Source organism: Macrobrachium rosenbergii, chromosome 9, assembly GCF_040412425.1.
Source record: "Macrobrachium rosenbergii isolate ZJJX-2024 chromosome 9, ASM4041242v1, whole genome shotgun sequence".
In the NCBI taxonomy this organism is placed as follows: domain Eukaryota; kingdom Metazoa; phylum Arthropoda; class Malacostraca; order Decapoda; family Palaemonidae; genus Macrobrachium; species Macrobrachium rosenbergii.
In genome coordinates, this window is record NC_089749.1 from 48,226,053 (window position 1) to 48,249,276 (window position 23,224).

The window sequence follows — 23,224 nt, forward strand, 5'->3', positions numbered from 1 at the left end:
ATACATAATATATATGTACACATGTATGTATATGTATGTATGTATGCTTACATACGTAAAGGCAAAGTACTGTGAGACAAATAAGACGCCACTAAGAACACTTTCAAGCAACTGAAGACCAAAGTAAAATGAAAGCATTAGAGAAAAAATTCACTGTTTATGCGAGGGCGTTGAAAGGAGGTCAGTGTCTGGATCAAAGTGTTTGCTGAAACTTGCAACTGACGTCAAGGATCTGATGCCAGCGACAATGTCACGAGGAGGCTTGAGAAACACCGGAGAAAAGGGAAAGGAAAGAAGAAGATGAATAAATGATTATGACTGTAACCGAACAAAATTTGTTCGCTGAACAAGGCATCCCGACACTAAAGGCCTTAGCTCAATCTACGTTGTACGATACACAGCCATTAAGCCTTTGTTAAATCAATCTCTCTAACTCTTTCTCTCTCTCTCCCTCTTTGATGTGATACACAACCACTGAGCCTCCATAATGTTAATCTCTCTCTCTCTCTCTCTCTCTCTCTCTCTCTCTCTCTCTCTCTCTCTCTCTCTCTCTCTCTCTCTCTCTCTCTGAGGTAAGGAAAAATTAATGACCTTCCCCTACTGGTGGCGTCTACTGGTATATAGAAAACGGTCTACTACCAAGAGGGATGGGATAGGACCTTTGGAGGTGTAGGATAAATGAGAGAGAGAGAGAGAGAGAGAGAGAGAGAGAGAGAGAGAGAGAGAGAGATAGGGCGGGGGAGGGCGTGGATTATGGAGGAAGGAGGAAGTATGTGTGAGGGGATAGCTCGTTGCCTTTACCCATCTATCAGCTATTGAATTTACATGGAGGCAACCCCAGGGGAGGCGGTGTTGGTGGGGCGGGTGGGGGAACGAGGGGAAACCGGGGATTGGGGGACTGAAGCTAAACCTTTCCTTGGCTCCCCTCGCGCTGTTCTAGGTCACTCTAACCTTCACCTCGAAAGACAAGAGGCGTTTGGCGGCCACTGTAAACTGCGTTTCAATTGTATGATCGCTTACTGTGCGGGTTTGAGGTCTTCTTACGTCTAATTAATCTGATTGCAGATTTCGGTGTAGCTTATTTGAAAATGCTGGAAAAACGACTTTTTGGCTTTTGTGAAGTTCACAGCTACATACTCTTGCACGTCTGAATACAGAAAAGGGCACAAGAGAGACGACATGCGGACAGACAGAGAGATAGAATGTTAAGTTGATTTGCGACAGTTCCACTTGGGAAATCCTGTTTTCATCTTACATGAAATGATTAGACTTATCGTCTTCAACTATTTACCAAGCATGTTCAACGTAAATAAATATTTTTTTTGTCAGGATTTGTAAAAGGATTCAAACTGATCAGTTGAGAGTAACTCTGATCGACCTCGCTGGAAAGACGCTCACCCTTAGGAGAACAGTTCCAAATTTTATCTTCCCAGCAGCTCTGTTTCAAAGGAATAATTCCAGGTTTTCTGGAAATACGTTATGTCTAAAAGAAAGTTTCCATGTTTTCTGGAAAAAAAAGCTCTGATTTCAAAGGAACAGTTCCATATTTCAACAAGGATATGTCAAGAGGCAATCATAGACTTTCTGGAAACCATCGCATTCCCCGAGAAGCAGTCCTAGTGTTAGTGGAAATAGGCTCCGCGTCGCAGGAATAGTTCTGAGTTTCCCGGAAACAAACTTATACTCGAGAATTATAGGTCGCGTGGAAGTCTGACCTGTCCTGGCGGTCACTTTGATGTCCAAGGGGGGGAAATCTGGATCCGTGGGAGAAATATAATTTGGTATATTAATTGTCGCTTCCAGGGAGGAGTGACCGACGAACAGCCGGCGTCTTTGTTGTCAGGGATGTCCAGTAACTGTCTGGAACAGAAAGTTAGGGGATGGTCCAAGTGAGGCTTCGACCTACGTCAGTGCGTCGAACCTGCTCCCTTATTTTTTGTAAATATGCTTTATTATTGTGTGTTTTTGCTAGCATTTTTTTTTTTTTGATGAACTCACACATTTAAATACAGATTGTGATGGTTAAATAGATGGAATGGATATCCATAAATACAAGCACTGTAGTTGGAAAGACAAAGATTGACTTATCATTTTATGTATATATATATATATATATATATATATATATATATATATATATATATATATATATATATATATATATATATATATATATGAGAGTATGTGTAGGGGCACGTGAAAGACAGAGACAGACAAACAGACAGACGGAGAAAGAGGAGGGAAGAGAGAGAGAGAGAGAGAGAGAGAGAGAGAGAGAGAGAGAGAGAGAGAGAGAGAGACAGGGGGCGTTACATAAAAGAGCAAATTGAAGAAAACTTTTGTCTTAAGTGTGCTGTTATCTCGAGCGTTTAATTAGTCCACCTTCTTTTCCCCGTAAATAAAATCTCCAGCTTTTTTCTTATTTCGCCAGCGGGAAGAGGGACTAACTGCCACATGCATTAGTTTTCTTTGAGTTTTCGACTATGGTTTCTCTGTCTCTCCCAGAGCGTAGACACACGCTAGGCGTATATATATTTATATATATGTATACATATACATATATAAATATATACATGTATGCATATATATATATATAAATATATAAATATATATATATATATATATATATAAATATATATATATATATATATATATATATATATATATATATATATATATATATATATATATATATATATATATATATATATATATATATATATACACACAGTATATATGGAATGTAAAAGTATTATGTCGTACTTCTCATAATTGTTAGGTGTTAGGTAAAGTCCACAGTGAAATTCCTGTTACAAAACATAGTGTATGTATTAAAAATATACATGTACGAAGTTTATAGATTTCGTCCAACTGCTATAGGCAATAAACTTTGTACATGAATATTTTTAATACACTTTTGTAACAGGAATTTCATTGTGGACGTTATATATGTGTATGTATGTATGTATGTAAGTTAAGTTAAGTATACCTTAGTTTTACCAGACCACTGAGCTGATTAACAGCTCTCCTAGGGCTGGCCCGAAGGGTTAGACTTATTTTACGTGGCTAAGAACCAACTGGTTACTTAGCAACGGGACCTACAGATTATTGTGAAATCCGAACCACATTATAGCGAGAAATGAATTTCTATCACCAGAAATAAATTCCTCTAACTCTTCATCAGCCGGCGGCGGGAATTGAACTCCGGCCCATCGAATGACAGTCTGAAGCTCAACCGACTCGGCCAACAAAGGGCTATGTTTGTATGTATACATATATACATATGTGTATATATAATCAGCTTGTATAATGCTATCAGGAAAATATTGCTCACGAAAGTTCCTTCGCAGGGAGCTATCGTAAATGCTTAACAAATTGCTGCTATTTATTACGATCCTTGAATGATCATGAAAGAGCTGATGACTTGAGAAATTATGGCATCGATATTCTGAGAAAATGAAAAGTCTAATGTTAATGTATATAGGCCTCTACAATATTTTTCTTGTTATATTGAAAACTGATTTACGTATTAGGTTTCGGTTTCGGGTAAATTAGGAGATTTAGAATATAAGAGGGATTTCTTGCTCGTTTCTTTCTTACTGAATTGCATTAGGGAAGTGAATTGGACGAGCGGTCGGATGCTGTTGGAATAACACCATTTTCCTATCGGCGCAGTCTATTGCGTGGCGCACTGTAGACATTACTTTGTCTCTGCAGCGTCCCTTCGGCCCCTGGCTGCAGCCTCTCTCATTTCTTTTACTGTACCTCGGTTTATATTGTCTTTCTTCCATCTGACTTTCCACCCTCTCTAAAAATGGTTTCTTAGTGCAACTGCGAGGCTTTCCTTCTGTTACGCCTTGAAAACTTTCTTACTGTCAATTTCCCGCTTCAGCGCTGAATGACCTCATAGGTCCCAGCGCTTGACCTTTGGCCTAAATTCTATATTCTATTCTATGGTTCAAACTAACGGGTCAGGAATTTCGTAAGATGCCTCGAAATTAAAATGTAGGCTTTGTTTTGTGATCATTGAATCCATTTAAACTTTGGATGATGTAACACACACACACACACACACACACACACACAGACTACTGCAGTTCACTTAAAATTTGAGTGATATCATCTGTAATGATAAAATCAGAGAGGATCTGATCTTGTTTGTCCTGCTCCGGGGAGACATGACACAGCCACCCACCCCTTGCAAATCGGTTTTCCCACCCCAGGTGGGGGTGGGGTAGGTAGGGGAATGGGACGGTAGGGGAGACATCCACCCTCCTCCTGCAAACCTGTATGTCCGCCCCAGGTGGGGGCGGGGTTGATAGGGAACGGGAGCGTAGGGGAGACATCCACCCTCCTCCTGCAAACCGGTTTATCCGCCCCGGGTGGGGGCGGGGTGGGTAGGTAGGGGATCGGGAGGGTAGGGGAGACATCCAACCACCTCCTGCAAACCGGTTTATCCGCCTCGGGTGGAGGCGGGGTTGGTAGGTAGGGGATAGGGAGGGTATGGGAGACAGCAGCCCCAGGTTCCAGCGCGCAGCTCGTACGGGAATAAAGACAAAGTGGCCGAGGTCGAGATAAACCCCTGGCGGAGGGAAGAAGAGAATGGAGAGTCGGACAGATTCTCAGGATCATCAGAGGTGATGAATGGCTTCTCTTCGGTGGGGGAAGGATTACTTCGTCGAGGCCACCCCGTTTCGAATTCTGGTGAAATAGCATCCATCATGGCGGAGCGCTGATCACTCTGATCTGTCGTTCTTTACCTCTTTCACAGTGTGTTTTCGTTTACCCATCCATCTGACTATTTCTCTTAAGAGAGAGAGAAATCTTCAGAATCCTCAGAATCAGAGAGAGAGAGAGAGAGAGAGAGAGAGAGAGAGAGAGAGAGAGAGAGAGAGAGAGAGAGATCCCTTCTAAACCATTATTGTTTTTTATCTCTTTTACTCTGTGTTAATTCATCCCTCTGTCCCTTTTTCTGAAGAAAGAGAATTGCTCAGAATCATCAGACAGTGAGAGAGAGAGAGAGAGAGAGAGAGAGAGAGAGAGAGAGAGACCATTATTATTTTTTACCTGTTTACTCTGAGTTTGTCCATTTCTCTTAAGAGAGAAATCCTCAGAATTAACAGAGAGAGAGAGAGAGAGAGAGAGAGAGAGAGAGAGAGAGAGAGAGAGAGAGAGAGAGAGATCCCTTCAAAACCACTGGACAATTTTGGCGAAACAGGGAAACCGGTATATCAGAAGCAAATTGATGTGGAAAGCCTGCCTTACTCATTGCCTAAGACTTCGAGGGCTCCGCCGAAAGTTTGAGGAGGCATCTGCACCTTCAGCATAGTCTCATTTCGACGCCCGTGGTCACATCTCACCACCTCCCTCTACGCCCATCTCAACCTCTCTTTTTTTTCGTAATCCAATTGGCGAACAGGATTAATTCTAAGTCTAACTCTCCCTTTACCCTTCCCCCTTCTTCCCTCTACATAGTCTGAGGGGGGGAAGGAGGGAGGAATTGTTGGGAAGGAAGAAAATGATGACGTTTAAAGAATGTGATATTGCTGCAAGGGGATCCACAAAGCAGACAGTCATTATCATGTTTTGTGATCTCTTGATTGATTTCCCTTCTTTACTGTCAGTCTTTCTGTCCCGACCTCCGTAAGAGGCGATAAAGGAAAAATCGGAGGAGTCAGTTTTCCGTCCAGGGTTCGATCCCATGAGGAACGGAGCGACCTGGGTGCTTTGCCCTCAAGCCAACTGGGCCTGTGTTAGTTAACCAGTGAATTGTCCATCTTGTGGTCAATCGATTGTAGTGGGTTATAGCTAAAGTAAAAAAAGAGAGAGAGAGAGAGAGAGAGAGAGAGAGAGAGAGAGAGAGAGAGAGAGAGAGCAGATGTTAGGTTGTGTCAAACTGTATACCACCACCTCAACAAGCATTTCAATAGCCAAGAGAGGTCTGTCTCTAAACATCAGGTAAGTAAACGAAGGAGTAATGTAGTGATTTATGTCTCAAGTGCAAGAGATGCTAAGATGATATTTACAAGTGCAAGAGATGCTAAGATGATGTCGCTACGATGATATTCCCAAGTGCAAGAGATGCTGATGATATTTACAAGTGCAAGAGATGCTAAGATGATGTCGCTACGATGATATTCCCAAGTGCAAGAGATGCTGTGATGATATTCCCAAGTGCAAGAGATGCTGCGATGATATTCCAAAGTTCAAGAGATGCTGCGATGATATTCCCAAGTTCAAGAGATGCTGCGATGATATTCCCAAGTGCAAGAGATGCGATGATATTTCCAAGTGCAAGAGATGCTGCGATGATATTCACAAGTGCAAGAGATGCTGCGATGATATTCCCAAGTGCAAGAGATGCTGAGATGATATTCCCAAGTGCAAGAGATGCTGAGATGATATTCCCAAGTGCAAGAGATGCTGCAATGGTATTCCCAAGTGCAAGAGATGCTGCGATGGTATTCCCAAGTGCAAGAGATGCTGTGATGATATTCCCAAGTACAAGAGATGCTGTGATGATATTCCCAAGTGCAAGAGATGCTGAGATGATATTCCCAAGTGCAAGAGATGCTGCGATGGTATTCCCAAGTTCAAGAGATGCTGCGATGATATTCCCAAGTGCAAGAGATGCTGAGATGATATTCCCAAGTGCAAAAGATGCTGAGATGATATTCCCAAGTGCAAGAGATGCTGCGATGATATTCCCAAGTGCAAGAGATGCTGAGATGATATTCCCAAGTGCAAGAGATGCTGAATGATATTCCCAAGTGCAAGAGATGCTGATGATATTCCTGCTGTGTGCTTCCCAGTGCAGATGCTGTGATGATATTCCCAAGTGCTAGAGATGCTGAGATGATATTCCTGAGTGCAAGAGATGCTGTGATGATATTCCCAAGTGCAAGAGATGCTGTGATGATATTCCCAAGTGCAAGAGATGCTGCGATGATATTCCCAAGTGCTAGAGATGCTGAGATGATATTCCCAAGTGCTAGAGATGCTGAGATATTCCCAAGTGCTAGAGATGCTGTGATGATATTCCCAAGTGCTAGAGATGCTGAGATGATATTCCCAAGTGCAAGAGATGCTGCGATGATATTCCCGAGTGCTAGAGATGCTGCAATGATATTCCCAAGTGCAAGAGATGCTGTTTCCCAAGTGCAAGAGATTCCCATGATATTAGAGATGCTGAGATGATGATTCCCAAGTGCAAGAGATGCTGCGATGATATTCCCAAGTGCTAGAGATGCTGAGATAATATTTCCAAGTGCAAGAGATGCTGATGATATTCTTAAGTGCAAGAGATGCTGTGATGATATTCTCAAGTGCAAGAGATGCTGTGATGATATTCCCAAGTGCAAGAGATGCTGCGATGATATTCCCGAGTGCAAGAGATGCTGTGATATTCCCAAGTGCTAGAGATGCTGAGATGATATTCCCAAGTGCAAGAGATGCTGAGATATTCCCAAGTGCAAGAGATGCTGCGATGATATTCCCAAGTGCTAGAGATGCTGAGATGATATTCCCAAGTACAAGAGATGCTGAGATGATATTCCCAAGTGCAAGAGATGCTGTGATGATATTCCCAAGTGCAAGAGATGCTGAGATGCAAGAGATGCTGCAAGATGATGTTCCCAAGTGCTAGAGATGCTGAGATGATATTCCCAAGTGCAAGAGATGCTGCGATGATATTCCCAAGTGCAAGAGATGCTGCGATGATATTCCCAAGTGCAAGAGATGCTGCGATGATATTCCCAAGTGCAAGAGATGCTGAGATGATATTCCCAAGTGCAAGAGATGCTGTGATGATATTCCCAAGTACAAGAGATGCTGTGATGATATTCCCAAGTACAAGAGATGCTGAATGATATTCCCAAGTGCAAGAGATGCTGAGATGATATTCCCAAGTGCAAGAGATGCTGCAATGATATTCCCACGTGCAAGAGATGCAGAGATGATATTCCCAAGTGCAAGAGATGCTGCAATGATATTCCCAATTGCAAGAGATGCTGAGATGATATTCCCAAGTGCAAGAGATGCAGAGATGATATTCCCAAGTGCAAGAGATGCAGAGATGATATTCCCAAGTGCAAGAGATGCAGAGATGATATTCCCAAGTGCAAGAGATGCTGAGATGATATTCCCAAGTGCAAGAGATGCTGCGATGATTTTACCAAGTGCAAGAGATGCTGCGATGATATTCTCCAAGTGCAAGAGATGCTGAGATGATTCCCAAATCCAAGAGATGCTGAGATATTCCCAAGTTCAAGAGATGCTGAGACGATATTTCCAAGTGCAAGAGATGCTGAGATATTACCAAATCCAAGAGATGCTGAGATGATTTCCCCAAATCCAAGAGATGCTGAGATGATATATTCCCAAGTGCAAGAGATGCTGAGATGATATTCCCAAGTGCAAGAGATGCTGAGATGATATTCCCAAGTGCAAGAGATGCTGAGATGATATTCCCAAGTGCAAGAGATGCTGAGACGATATTCCCAAGTGCAAGAGATGCTGAGACGATATTCCCAAGTGCAAGAGATGCTGAGACAATATTCCCAAGTGCAAGAGATGCTGAGATGATATTCCCAAGTGCAAGAGATGCTGAGATGATATTCCCAAGTGCAAGAGATGCTGCGATGGTATTCCCAAGTGCAAGAGATGCTGAGATGATATTCCCAAGTGCAAGAGATGCTGAGATGATATTCCCAAGTGCAAGAGATGCTGAGATGATATTCCCAAGTGCAAGAGATGCTGAGATGATATTCCCAAGTGCAAGAGATGCTGAGATGATATTCCCAAGTGCAAGAGATGCTGAGACGATATTCCCAAGTGCAAGAGATGCTGAGATGATATTCCCAAGTGCAAGAGATGCTGAGGTGATATTCCCAAGTGCAAGAGATGCTGAGACGATATTCCCAAGTGCAAGAGATGCTGAGACGATATTCCCAAGTGCAAGAGATGCTGAGACGATATTCCCAAGTGCAAGAGATGCTGATGGCTTCTCAAGAGAGATGCTGAGATATTCCCAAGTGCAAGAGATGCTGAGATGATATTCCCAAGTGCAAGAGATGCTGAGATGGCGTTCCCAAGTGCAAGAGATGCTGAGATGATATTCCCATGTGCAAGAGATGCTGAGACGATATTCCCCAATCCAAGAGATGCTGAGATATTCCCAAGTGCAAGAGATGCTGTGATGATATTCCCAAGTGCAAGAGATGCTGAGATGATATTCCCAAGTGCAAGAGATGCTGAGATGATATTCCCAAGTGAAAGAGATGCTGCAATGATATTCCCAAGTTCAAGAGATGCTGAGACGATATTTCCAAGTGCAAAAGATGCTGAGACGTTCCCAAGTGCAAGAGATGCTGAGACGATATTCCCAAATCCAAGAGACGCTGAGATTATATTCCCAAGTGCAAGAGATGCTGAGACGATATTCCCAAATGCAAGAGATGCTGAGATGGCGTTCCCAAGTGCAAGAGATGCTGAGATGGCGTTCCCAAGTGCAAGAGATGCTGAGATATTCCCAAGTGCAAAGGAAACTGGCAGTCAGGCATTCGGTTGTCAGTGAATTACGCTGTAAAGATGTGGTATCCTTCTCTACTGCTCAATTGACGATACGGATAGTAATGCAAAATTCAAAAACCACGTCTTTCGTTCGAAGATAATTCATCTCTCGGGGATAATCATCTCCCTAGCTCTCCCTCATGTAATCTTCGCTGGTGTGCTGATGCGACGGCCACGAATTCTCAGCTCCGTCTCCCCTTTTTATCTCTCGTTTCTTGTTACTGCGATCTCTTTGTTTCCCAGGCTAAAACAATTTTAACTGGAATATTAATGAACTTGAATTGAATAACGGAACACAGACAAGCGCGTAGATAAATGAAGGCTAAATCTTATGATAGGATGTCACAGAAGTGCTAAAAAAGACAAGAGGAATAAATTTCCATGATCTTAGATTAAATCTCTCCTCCTCCCAGGCTGGGAGTGTATAAGCAAAAGTATAAAAGAACAAAAATTAATCATGAAACGATATAGAAACATTGAAATATCTTTAATATATATGAATTGAATCTCCTGGTGGTTAAAAGAAAGGAAAAATCGTTTACATATTGTCAGAATCTTGGACAGCGTCTTATCCCCCCTTGGAAATGGAGCCAACAAGCCTCTTCCGTAGAATTTATCGCTTAAGCGCTTTTGTCGGTCGGTTCAGAAGCGACTTCAAGGCAGAGGGAGGGGGTGGGGGTGGGGCGTGGTTTGGGTGGGGGTTGGCTGGGGTGGCGGTATGGGGGGTGGGGTCCTGGAGTCCTCCTCCCCACTCGGCTTCGGTGAAATGATATCCAGCCTACCTCTTTGGATGAATAATAGATTGCGTCTCTATGCTCGTAAACAATGGAGGAAGAGAATCGCGATCTCTCTCTCTCTCTCTCTCTCTCTCTCTCTCTCAGGACAACCCGGAGCTCACTCTAAGTTGTTTATGGTTGTCCAGAATTTCTCCAGCGAAATTCTTCATAGAAATGTTGTTTTATCAAACAATTACCGTTTTGTTTTCGTTCTCTCTCCCTCCGTCCTTCTCTGTCTGTTTGTCTGTCTCTTTCCTTAAGAGACTGCCTTGTGAAATCACCATTACTTTTGGATTTTAAATCATGCACTTTATATTAAACAACTCGGTAGGCGTCGACGGACATACGTTTCATAACTCTATTGTATCCTATTGAATTAATTTAACCTGTTTGAAATTTGCTCATCTTGCATGTTCAAGACGCAGTACTCTAATAGTGTGTGATTCTGAACCTCCGTAACCGCCCTCTTTTAGTTACTACACGAGGGAAAATAATTCAGTAATACGTGAATGAAAATAATTCAGATTCACTGATAATATAAAGAATCATTTGCAGACATTCTTTGCAGACAGACAACTTCCTTCTAAGAATCTCTAACGACGAAATTATCCATTGAAAAGTAAAAAAACACTTGCCATATTAGATGAGTAAAAATTTTTATATCATTATTATTATCATGGTTATTCTTCAACGTGAGCGTGTTTACAACCTTATTGAATGGAACAAAAAGGCCATTTAACTTGTTGATCAAGCTTCCAAAAAATGTGTCTGTCAAAACCAACGAAAGAGAAAAAGTGCTTAAATATAGATAAAACTGAATAATTAAACGAAGCAATAAGTGAATTCTTTCCGACTATACGCCTTTCCAACTGAGGCGCGGGAGTTAGGATATGAGGTGTAGGGGTTTCGGGTGGGGGAGGTTACGCCTCTGGAAAGGGTTAATTTTCGGTTTTCGTCAAGTACGAAATGAGGTTCTTCACTCTGGTAGCGACCCACTACTGTCGACTAACGTCCAGGTATATAATTCACTGCACAGGTGATAAAAAAACGTCCTAAAAGGGTCCTGGGTTTCCTGGGAGTCAACCTACAGTCTCCAGCACAGTGATTCAGAATGTCCTATAATATATATATATATATATATATATATATATATATATATATATATATATATATATATATATATATATATATATATATATATATATATATATATATATATATATATATATATATATATATATATATATATATATATATATATATATATATATATATATATATATATATATATATATATATAATATATATATATATATATATATATATATATATATATATATATATTTATATATATATATATATATATATATATATAATATATATATATATATATATATATATATATATATATATATATAAATATATATATATATATATATACATATATATATATATGCATATATATATATATGTATTTATATATCTATATATATATAATCCGCTATATATATTATATATAACTTACTGGCATATATATATATATATATTATATATATATATATATATATATATATATATATATATATATATATATATATATATATATATATATTATATATATATATATATATATATATATATATATATATATATATATATATATATATATATATATATATATGTATATATATACTGTAATACAATATTTGCAGTATTTCTTCCATTCTACAATATTCAATATATATTATATGCATATATATATGTTTATATATCTGAAAATCCAACTTGGAAAAGCAAAATATTGCTATTTCTTCCATTCTACAATATTCAAGTTGTGAAAGGAAAAGCAGAAACTGCTACTACACTAATATATCTGTTCAGTCCCAAGCTGACAGCTGTTACATCCATTAACCTCTGGATTTACTCAGGAATACACTCCCATTTTCAAAGCTACAGAACATAACAAAAGAAACAGACATTAAAAAAACAGACTCGGAATAAAAATAACAAAAAGTTTTTTACATATAACATAAAATTATAAGTGCAGTAAAAAGGAAATGTTTACCAAGTGGTGCTGAAGGCACAGACTAGTGACAGTTCGGGTCAGGTTCAGCTTCGACTTAAACTCACGAGAAGTATAGAAGTGTTGAGGTGGTCTGAGTATTTAGTTGGGGGACAAGTTGTTTGATAAAAAGTAATTCTAAAATTGCTAATTGTTGGCCGTTAGAAGTTAGGCCTATGATTTTAAAATCTTTGCAGGTAATATCGAATTTGTATTTCTTTGCTTGTTCACGTATGCAAGAGAATTCTGGGTTTGATAATTTAACACCCGTTCTATAGCTCACGTCTCGATGAGAATCCAATCTCACTTTTAACAACCTGCGGGTGGAGCCGACATATTTCCCAAGGTTACATCTGGGGCAATTAAATAGGTAAATGACTCCCAAGGTCACCAGAGGATGAAGATCCTCATAGTGTTTGAATAAGGACCTATTGGTCGCTGGATTACAAGGTATTAGCTTTAGGTCAATTGCTGGTAAAAAAAAAAAAAAACTATAATCTGCCGTAATTCTCGATAGAAATTTTTATCATGAATGAGCGGGACGCTTGCGTATAGTCGTAATTTAGGTATACGGTTGGTATTTCACATTTTAGATGGAAAATGTTATTTAGAAATTTGTAGAGATGTTTATGAAACAATGTGGATGGAAAGCCTCGTGGAAGAGGGTAGATAAAGAATTTAGTTTGAAATTATAAAAAACAATGACTATAAAAATTAGAACCCAGGCCAGTGAAAGTTTTCTTTCTAAAAACCGTAGCATTAAAATGATCATCGTGTCTAAAAACCATTACATCTAGGAAAGGAAGTTTGTTTTCATTTTCGTACTCAGTCGTAAACTTAATATTTATGTGCATATTATTGGCATATTCGAGAAATTTATCAGATCGATCTTTATTCCTAAACAGCAAAAAGGTGTCGTCGACATATCTACCATAGGAAAGGGGATGGTAAGCCAATGGGCATTCATCCAGCATGCGCTCCTCCAGGGAGCACATGAAAATGTTGGCGAAGGTAGGACCCAAAGGGGATCCCATCGCCATACCATCGACCTGAATGCAGGCTTTACCATTAAAAACGAAAGCTGTGTCCAGCACAGCAAGCACCAACAGTTTTTTAAAAACCGTGATGTTAAAACTGTAAAAAATGGTTGGTAAAAATCCGGCTGAGAATAACCTCAATTGTTTCTTCAAAAGGTACGTTAGTAAAAAGTGATTCGACTTCCATACTGACCATAAATGAATCTGAGTCCTGAGGTAAAATCCTTTCTTTAAAATTATCTGAATTCTTACAACTATAGGTATTGGTGGTTAAGGGTGCTAAAAGTGGGACAAGGAATTTGGCAAGCTTTATAACATGCGCAAACAATGTAATGGCAGGCAACACTGGAAACAGATTTGAAGACGGCCTATCAAGAAAAATCGTATACTCTATAATAAAAAATGTAAAGACACAAGAGACCACTTGAACAATGAACATCTGGAAGAAGCTGCAGGTAGCCAAAGGCCAAGGTCACGAGGGCGGGGCCACACATTAGAAGGAGGGCAATTAAAGGATAAAGAAGTCAGCATACGGAAAGGGCTTTAATCCACTCCCTCCACACACATACTGTAAATGCAGCCGGACTACGTGCCCGGCCATTCCACGGATACTCGACAATGAGGACTGTTAGTCCTAGAAAGCTATAACTTTTCTTGAATAAATATCAACGCTAGATACCATCCAGTTTTAACGAGGTCCTGTTATTAAATTAATATATATATATATATATATATATATATATATATATATATATATATATATATATATATATATATATATATATATATATATATATATATATATATATATATATATATATATATATATAAATAAATATATATATATATATATATATATATATATAATATAAATATATATATATAATATAATTTATATATATATAATATATATATAATATAATGCAGTATAGTCCAAGATTCTCGTCCATGGTACAATGACTGTATCCTTTCCAACCTTGCCCGGGCTATATCAGGAAACAACTGGCATAGGAAATCCTTTATCGTCCGGATGAAGACCTCAGAATCAATTCATGAGCGGTTCGCCACAGCCATCAAAAATGCAGCGGGGAATAATACCCTTCGCTTCCGTAGTCTTGTTTTGATCAGCCCATCTTCCCGTCTGATTTATTCATAAGTCACTTTTTATAGTCGCGTTCTGGTTTTCGAAGTTCTCGCTTCTGGGATGTAACTGACGATGTTTGTAAATTGTTTGTTGTTTGGGTAAGGCGTTAATGATGAATTTTGCTTGTTCGCTTACTTGCTCAGGTAGGCTGCTGGATAGAGATGAAAAGATATTGACAAATATCTTTGCATTATGATAACCTTGAAAGCTCCTCCCTGAGGATGTTGTGCAATCGGAACCTCAAAACTACAAGCGAAGATGCAGTAAATTAACAAATTATAGATAAATGGATAAAAATGAAAGAATATTTTTAAAATACGAGGAAATTGTTTTCTTTGTATTTTAATAATTTACTTACATTTTTATATATTTATTAATTTGTTGAGTTATTCTTCCTTTTCTAATTACTGATCTCTTCTTTATTTCCTGTTACCTGCTGTTACTTCTCTCAAATGGACACTGTATTCTTCGAAAGCCTGAATTTCAGGTCAATGGCCCCTGTAGGCTTGTTCCATATGAATACGATTCATCTTCTGAATAATAATAATAATAATAATAATAATAATAATAATAATAATAATAATAAGTAAGATGATTGTGGGTTACTTTCCACTATTATCCAGATTAGTAATGATTCATTTCAGCGCTGTCTAAGCAGATAATGAATGAAATTTCAGTATGAACAGAGGACTTTTCTGTGAAAATATCTGAATTTTAATGTAAATGAATACTGTAATATGGGATATTAACAGTGAATGATTTGATGTTAACAGTGATCATCAGTTATGATGCAACTCGATATAACAGTGTTGTACAGTATGTGGGTCGTTAACACCCTTTTCATAGATGCAAAAGTAATATTTTTCAAAATAGAATTATTACAGTTTTTAGTGATGAAATTATGAGTGACCTACTTGAATAATTTTTCCTTATGACACAAGTAGTTCAAACTAATTAGTTTAGTTTTCTAATGGAACTTGGTAAGTAGGTTCTCATTTTCATGCAACTATTTAAGTTATATTTTTACAAGAGGAAGGAAATCTTGTAGTTCAACATTTAACACATCCCGTCGGGGGTTAGTGCCGTCAGTGCACCTCATGCGGCGCACTGTGGGCACTACTTAAAGGTCTTTGCGGTGTCCCTTCGGCCCCTAGCTGCAACCCCTTTCATTTCTGTTACTGTACCTCCGTTCATATTCTCTTTCTTCCATCTACCTTTCCACCCTCTCCTAACAGGTGATTGATAGTGCAACTGCGAGGTTTTCTTCTTGTTACACCTCTCAAACCTTTTTGCTTTCCGTTACCATTTCAGTGCTGAATGACCTCATCTGTCTCAGCTCTTGGTCTTTGGCCTAAATTCTGTATTCTAGCTCTTCTAAGTGAAATTGACATATATAAGGACGACACCATCAGGGGACTAACGAAAGAAACAAGTTGATGGTTTTTTCTGGCAGGTGGCGTCCTGATATCCACATTTATCCCCTTCCACACCTTACCACACTGACAGCCTTCCTGATACCAAGGCCAGATTGACCTAAACCAACGAACGAGGTTGATGCGAGCGCATGCAAAGGAACTGAAAAATCACGTACGCAGATTTTTCTGGCTAAGGATTATCGATCAGTCGAATACTTGCAGTGGCATTTCGTGTTGCAGCCCGTCATATCGGCCTAAATCCTACATATCTAACACTTAACAAGAAACTGGGTAATGACCAAAAGCAATGGAAACCAATACAATAGTCCCCAGATTATGCAGATGCAAGTTGTTCCGCACCTGTTTAACAGAGACAACGCCGTCCTCAAAGGATGCACTTTGCATAACTTGGTTGTGAAAGGGGGGGAATAGGTCACCCTTGAGACCGTGGGGCCACTTGTTTCGTCGACCACCGCCGTTGATAGTGGGAGCGGATCTTCGCCGGCCCTTGTTTGCTATTCTGGTTATGGAGAGAGAGAGAGAGAGAGAGAGAGAGAGAGAGAGGGGATGGGGGCGTTATTTGATGAATGTCTTTACCTCTGTGGGGGAGAGGGTTACCTTGTCAAGACTAGCCCGTTTTTAATGTGATAGTATACACTTAGACGGAGCACTTCTGCTATTTCTCTCTCTCTCTCTCTCTCTCTCTCTTCTCTCTCTCTCTCTCTCTCTTTGTACCCATAAGACACAACCAATAACATTTGCCTACCAGCCAGCCACGTACCTCATTGCTTCGATCATCTGAGGCATATGGTTTATTAATATCTCCCACATGGATTTTTTGGATTTGTTCTCACAAGGATTTTGGGACCGAACTCCTTTTGTTCACTTGTGAACTGAGAGCTGCGTTGCCATTGCGCCGTTAGAACCTTCAAGAAACGAGATAGTGCCGTTAAGTATCTATTTACAGTAACCTCTGAGCTAAGCAAACTAAGATATAATTTGTCTCTAATTGAACGGGATGTAAACTGAGGCGCCCTTGCAACTTGTCTCAGTAAATGAACGAAAACTTTCAAAATGCTCTTTAGGAAGTTTCCACTGTCCCCTCGGCTCCTCGCTGCAACCCCTTTCATTCCTTTTACTGTACCTCTGTTCTTATTCTCTTTCTTCCATCTTACTTTCCACCCTCTCCCAACAATTGATTCATAGTGCAACTACGAGGTTTTCCTCCTGTTACACCTTTCAAACCTTCCTACTATCAATTTCATTTTCAGCGCTGAATGACCTCGTAGGTCTCAGCGCTTGGCCTTGGGCCAAACAAACTTTGGTCACCCTTGTACAATATGCGTATGTTTTTTTTTTTTTGAGGCTACGCCGATAAATTGGCGACTCACGAGGAAGATGTCAGACTGAAGAAAGTTTGAAATGGGTGTTTCAAGAGAAATACCCTGATGCCCCGGTTCTCATTAAAATGGTATCGAGGCATGCGTAGCTGACTATTTTCATGAGACGAGAGGTGCGCATAACAGATGGGCAATGTGTCCATGACCTTTGTTGTTTTGACACCAGTTTTCATGTACAATTAGTTAAACTACCCAGTTTCACGTCGTTCATACCTTGTTTTGCGAAAACAAGCAGCTAGCCTTGTTATTGTCATATTTACTTTTTGATAGCCAATAAATTAACCACGAAATTAAATGCTAGCCTTCAGATCTTCGAAGGTCGCTTAATTGTATCTGTTATTTAATTGTCAGGAAAGATAAAAAAAAGGAAAATATTTTGATCTCACCTTTTACGTGGTTGTGTATTGTTATTACTATTCGCAGCAGTCTTTTGAAGTCTTGATTCTGAATGGTAATGAAAGTATTTAATAAGTCTTGGATGAATTTTACAATTAACAAGACAGAACTACGAAACGACAGTAGAATCAGGGTAGAATCTTTATGGGGAAACGAAAGTTCCTAAATACAACACGACACTGCAAAACGTTAGTCCCTCCTAAATCGAAAGCAAATTCAACACTCTGTTTCTGCAAAAACCACTGCATGGCTTCCTCGCAAAATTTTGTCATCTGGTTCAAGATACCTCCAATCTATCCAATATTTGATTATTATTAGTCAATGTCTCTTACATAGCAAATGAAATTCTGCAGAAATTGGGGTGATTTCAATTTAGAATGAACATTTGGATGTGGAATTATCAAATTGGGTGCAGCTATGTTAAAATACTCTCTAGTTATTGCCCTCATTACAAGCAGTAACAGAGGTTCTAATGCAGATTATGTAATTAAAGTAACCCTCACGAATATCAGAAAGTATGGTTCCATTAGTAACAAAAACTAATGGCCCCAGGAGAAAATTAATTCCCTAATGAGTGGGGTATAGGTTTCGGCCTTTCTAGCACTCCCATAGCTCCATATACAGACAGATATTTATAGTACTAATAAAAACACTCTGTTTTACGGAGTTGTTTACCTAATTCTCCCTTAACCCCGATCTAGTGACCTAAGCGAAAACAGAAAAGACCATTAATCTTTCCTGTAAGCGGCCTCTCTCTCTCTCTCTCTCTCTCTCTCTCTCTCTCTCTCTCTCTCTCTCTCTCTCTCTCTCAGATCTATTTCTTTGCTATAAACTATCTTTCTTAATCTTTCTGGCAAATCCTTTAATACATTAATTTTCACCAGCTTTTTTCCTCAACTAATATCTGTATCTCTGTCATGTGCTACATGGGGCTCTCTCTCTCTCTCTCTCTCTCTCTCTCTCTCTCTCTCTCTCTCTCTCTCTCTCTCTCTCTCTCTCTCTCTCTCTCTCTCAGATCTATTTCTTTGCTGTACACTCTTTTCTCTGCCTTTGTAGTGTATCCCTTAGTATCTTAATTTTCAAAAGTACTCTTTTCCTCAACTAATATATCTCTCTCTCTCTCTAGTCATGTAGTTGCAAGAGCGCTCTCTCTCTCTCTCTCTCTCTCTCTCTCTCTCTCTCTCTCTCTCTCTCTCTCTCTCTCTCTCTCTTACGTAACTTCAATGACCTATCGACCTCTCCATCAAAACCTTATTCTATCTTAGTCATTTGTTTTTGCCCATTTCAGCATTGAAAGTTTTTGTTGTTTGTATGAACACATTTTTTCTATAATTCTTATAACTGTTTTTCCTTTTTCTCTTGATACATTCACGGTTAATAAAGGGTTTTTGCAAGAAAAGCTACACAGAAGATTCGAGCGATGTCTTTATGTTCTTTCACAAAATTTTCCCACGATGTTATACATGAATTCAAGAGTTTTCATTCATTCTCTCTCAATAACTAATTATCTTTCTCTCTCTCTCTCTCTCTCTCTCTCTCTCTCTCTCTCTCTCTCTCTCTACTATTTTATATTCTCTCTCTCTCACACTCCTCTCTCTGTAAGGTCTCTCTCTCTCTACTCTCTTTCTCTCTCTCTCTCTCTCTCTCAACAGAGATGAGATATATTTGACCACCGACTTCTTTTGGAGAGGTCTACTAAGCATAGGGACTGCGTCAATATCGAGAGCAGAGCCATGGGGCAATATCTGAAAACCAGTGAAGACGAGTGGCTAAGGAGTGCATGGGAAGAAGGACTGATAAAAGCAGACGAAGACCCAGAAATATACAGACAGGAGAATGAAAAACAGGACAGAGGAATGGCACAGCAAACCAATGCACGGACAGTACGTGAGACAGACTAAAGAACTGGCCAGCGATGAAACATGGCAATGGGTACAGAGGAGAACTCAAGAAGCAGAAGGAATGCTAACAGCTACGAGAACAGGGGAAGAACCAGATGTGTCAAGAACAATGGATGGAAATAACATCTCACCCATATGCAGGAAGAATGACTAAACATCAGCTAGCTTGCAGTAATAAGTGGTACGAACATCAACCTGAGGGATCATCAGGCCCTAGGACTATGGTATCAGAACAGATAAGGTGATACTAAGACCAGACAATTGACAAAATCAAGAAGAAAGTATCACTCATTGATGTGGCAATACCATGGGACTCCAGAGTAGATGAGAAAGAAAGAGAAAAAATTATTAGTATCAAGACCTGAAAATCGAAATAAGAAGGATATGGGATATGCCAATGGAAATTGTACCCATAATCACAGGAACACTAGGCACGATCCCAAGATCCCTGAAAAGGAATCTGGAAAAACTAGATGCCGAAGTAACACCATGACTCATGCAGGAGAGTGTGCTACTAGAAACAGCGTACATAGTGAGAAAAGTGATGGACTCTTAAGGAGGCAGGATTTAGCCCGGAACCCCACACTATAAAAATCACCCAGTCGCATAGGATGACTGTGATAAAAAAAAATAGTAGTAATAATAATAATACAATTAAATCCCAAGTTCAAGAAATAGTGTAGTTCACTCGTCTTTGTAGATGATTTCTTCGTTTCTTGGTCCCTCACTGCTACCAATTTGGATGTTGTGCATTCGAAGTTGTCCAAGTTACTTAGGGTCACGTTCTAAAGCAGAATAAAAATAAGAAGAATAAGAATATACCTTCCCCTGGACACAGTAATAATAATAATAATAATAATAATAATAATAATAATAATAATAATAATAATAATAATAACTGGCATGTCAGTCACGGACGGTAGTCTCAAAAATGGATAATCGAAAGATTACATCCGAAGTTGCGCAAAGTCATTTGAAGAGTCAAAGAAAAAAAATGAAATAAAAACTTCGAACAATCTTCTTATAGTGAAAAATATTCGTAACTCGAATAAGCCTTCTTTCCAGGGGAGGAGAGAAATAGAGATAGAGGGGCCGGGGAGAGGGGTTGGGGGTGAAGGAATATAGGCGAAGAAAACTTTTAAGGAGAGTTAATTCATCCATTTAGAGATATAGTTTTTTAAAAAGACTGGAATCTTTTTTTTTTTTCTTTAGATGAAGGAAATTATCTCAGAGTTTAAAAGGTTATTACCGTTACATTTTTCTTATGGTTAAGGGCGAAGTTGGCGGGGCAATTTTGAGATTTACTTTTTCCAAACTATAGTGTTTTTATTAAGCAAGGCTGCGAAGTTGAAGCAAGTTTCACATTTATTATTCTTTCATCTGTATGATAAACCTGGTATCACTGAAGCTGAAAATGCACATACACATACACACAAATATATATATTGTATATATATACTTATATGTTATATAATATATATATATATATATATATATATATATATATATATATATAATATATATATATGTGTGTGTGTGTGTGTGTGTGTCTGTATAACTGAATCACGAAGATATGGGACGTGATTAATGAACAAATAAGGACAATAGCCACTAGTAAAGAACAGTAAGTCGAAAGGCCTATCAACCACTCCGTGTTTCACTTTCCCCTTCGTGGCTATTGCCTGTATATATATATATATATATATATATATATATATATATATATATATATATATATATATATATATATATATATATATATATATATATATATACATATATGCATGTGTATGTATGAGGATGAGTTGCCTGCTTAATGCAAAGGGCGTAAAAAGTATAAAGAGGGTGAGAAATGTAGAGAAATGCAGAAGTAGTAAAAATATTAACGTAAGTGAGATGATGGATCAGTGCCGGCACCTGGTTTGGTCAAATGGGAAGAATGAAAGACGAAAGGTCGGTTCAGAGAGCATAATTTGGTAATTGTTGGAAGATGTGAAGTGCTACATACACGAAATGATGGATATGTGGAGTTGGAGAAACCGCGTCAAAGGAGGTCCTTAATAACCAAGAAAACTAAGAATGCGTGCGACATAGAAGTGATTGAGCAGTGTGTGTGTGTGTGTTTAAACAGCTTTAACGATCTGCTGATGAGCTTTCTGTCTAGGTGTTGAAAGTGGCTGATGCAGTGAACATTTTCGGCATAAAGGGATCATCAACGATCGAGCAGTGAGAGCTTAGATATGGCTGTAACAGTTGACTGCCACCTCCTGTTAGAGGAAACGGCTTGATGTTCTAAGAAAATAATATAAAAGACCATAGCACTGCATACAGTAAACTAAGCCTATAAAAAATTATAAATATCCATAGTCGAAACTGAATTAAAAAGATTTATCCATTAGTTACGACAATTTTTGTGTAAAGATAAGATTATTATTTATATATATGTATATATGTATATATATATATGTATATATATACATATACATATATATGTACATATATATATACAGTATATATATATAATGTGTGTGGGTGTGTATAGATGTACATATATATATGTATATACATAGATATACTTTATACACATGTATATTTGTATATATAGATATACATTATATATATACATACATATATATATGTAGTATTTATATACATATACATATATATATGTATATATGTAGTACAATATATATTACATATATATACATATATAGTAGTTAACGAATAAATTTTCTTAATCCAATTTCACTTGTGGATATAATTTTTTAGGTTTCCGTACGCTTAGCTTAACGTATGTAATTTTCTGACTTTGTGTCCTAGTGTTTTGGGAACCAAGAAAACTCATTTTCGAATACCAAGTATGGAATCTCTCTCTCTCTCTCTCTCTCTCTCTCTCTCTCTCTCTCTCTCTCTCTCTCTCTCTCTCTCTCATCTACATTTAATATCTCCCCTTGCACATGCTCCCTTGCGTGCGTATGGCAGAAAGCATACCACACCCATTCACCTGAGAAAAATGTGTCTAGACAATATGTTATTACGGTTTTGCAATATATTCGACGTTCGGGATGAGGCCGAAATCTCCATCTATCTCGAGGGAAGAAGAAGAAGGGGAAGGGGAAGGAGAAGGAGAAGGAGAAGAAGAAGAAGAGGGGGAGAGAGAAGAAGGAGAAGAAGAAGAGGGAGAGAGAGGAGAAGAAGAAGAAGAAGAAGAAGAAGAAGAAGAAGAAGGAGGAGAGGAAGAGGGAGATAGAGAAAGAAGAGGGAGAGGGAGATAGAGAAGAAGAGGGAGAGGGAGGAGAAGAAGAAGAGGAACAGGGAGAAAGAAGAAGAAGAAGAAAGAGGAGAAGGAGAAGAAGAAGAAGAAGAACAGGGAGAAGAAGAAGAAGAAGAAGAAGAAGAGGAGGAAGGAGAAGAAGAAGAAGAAGAAGAGGGAGAAGGAGAAGAAGAAGAAGAGGGAGAAGGAGAAGAAGAAGAAGAGGGAGAAGAAGAAGAAGGCGGCGGGAGGCAATAAATACTAATTCGA

At 38.7% G+C, this 23,224-nt stretch overlaps 3 protein-coding genes across 3 annotated transcripts in view; all 3 read left to right on the forward strand.

The window, feature by feature from the left end:
- LOC136841761 (zinc finger protein 665-like) overlaps positions 1-23,224 on the forward strand; it is a 248,156-nt gene that overhangs the window by 158,140 nt on the left and 66,792 nt on the right. The window lies entirely within an intron of this gene.
- LOC136841975 (P-selectin glycoprotein ligand 1-like) lies at positions 6,132-6,761 on the forward strand. Its single transcript, XM_067109380.1, has one exon. It carries the CDS (start codon positions 6,132-6,134, stop codon positions 6,759-6,761), a length of 630 nt encoding a protein of 209 aa, XP_066965481.1.
- Positions 9,050-9,574, forward strand: LOC136841976 (P-selectin glycoprotein ligand 1-like). The gene has a single exon (XM_067109381.1). The coding sequence runs from the start codon at positions 9,050-9,052 to the stop codon at positions 9,572-9,574; it is 525 nt and encodes a 174-aa protein (XP_066965482.1).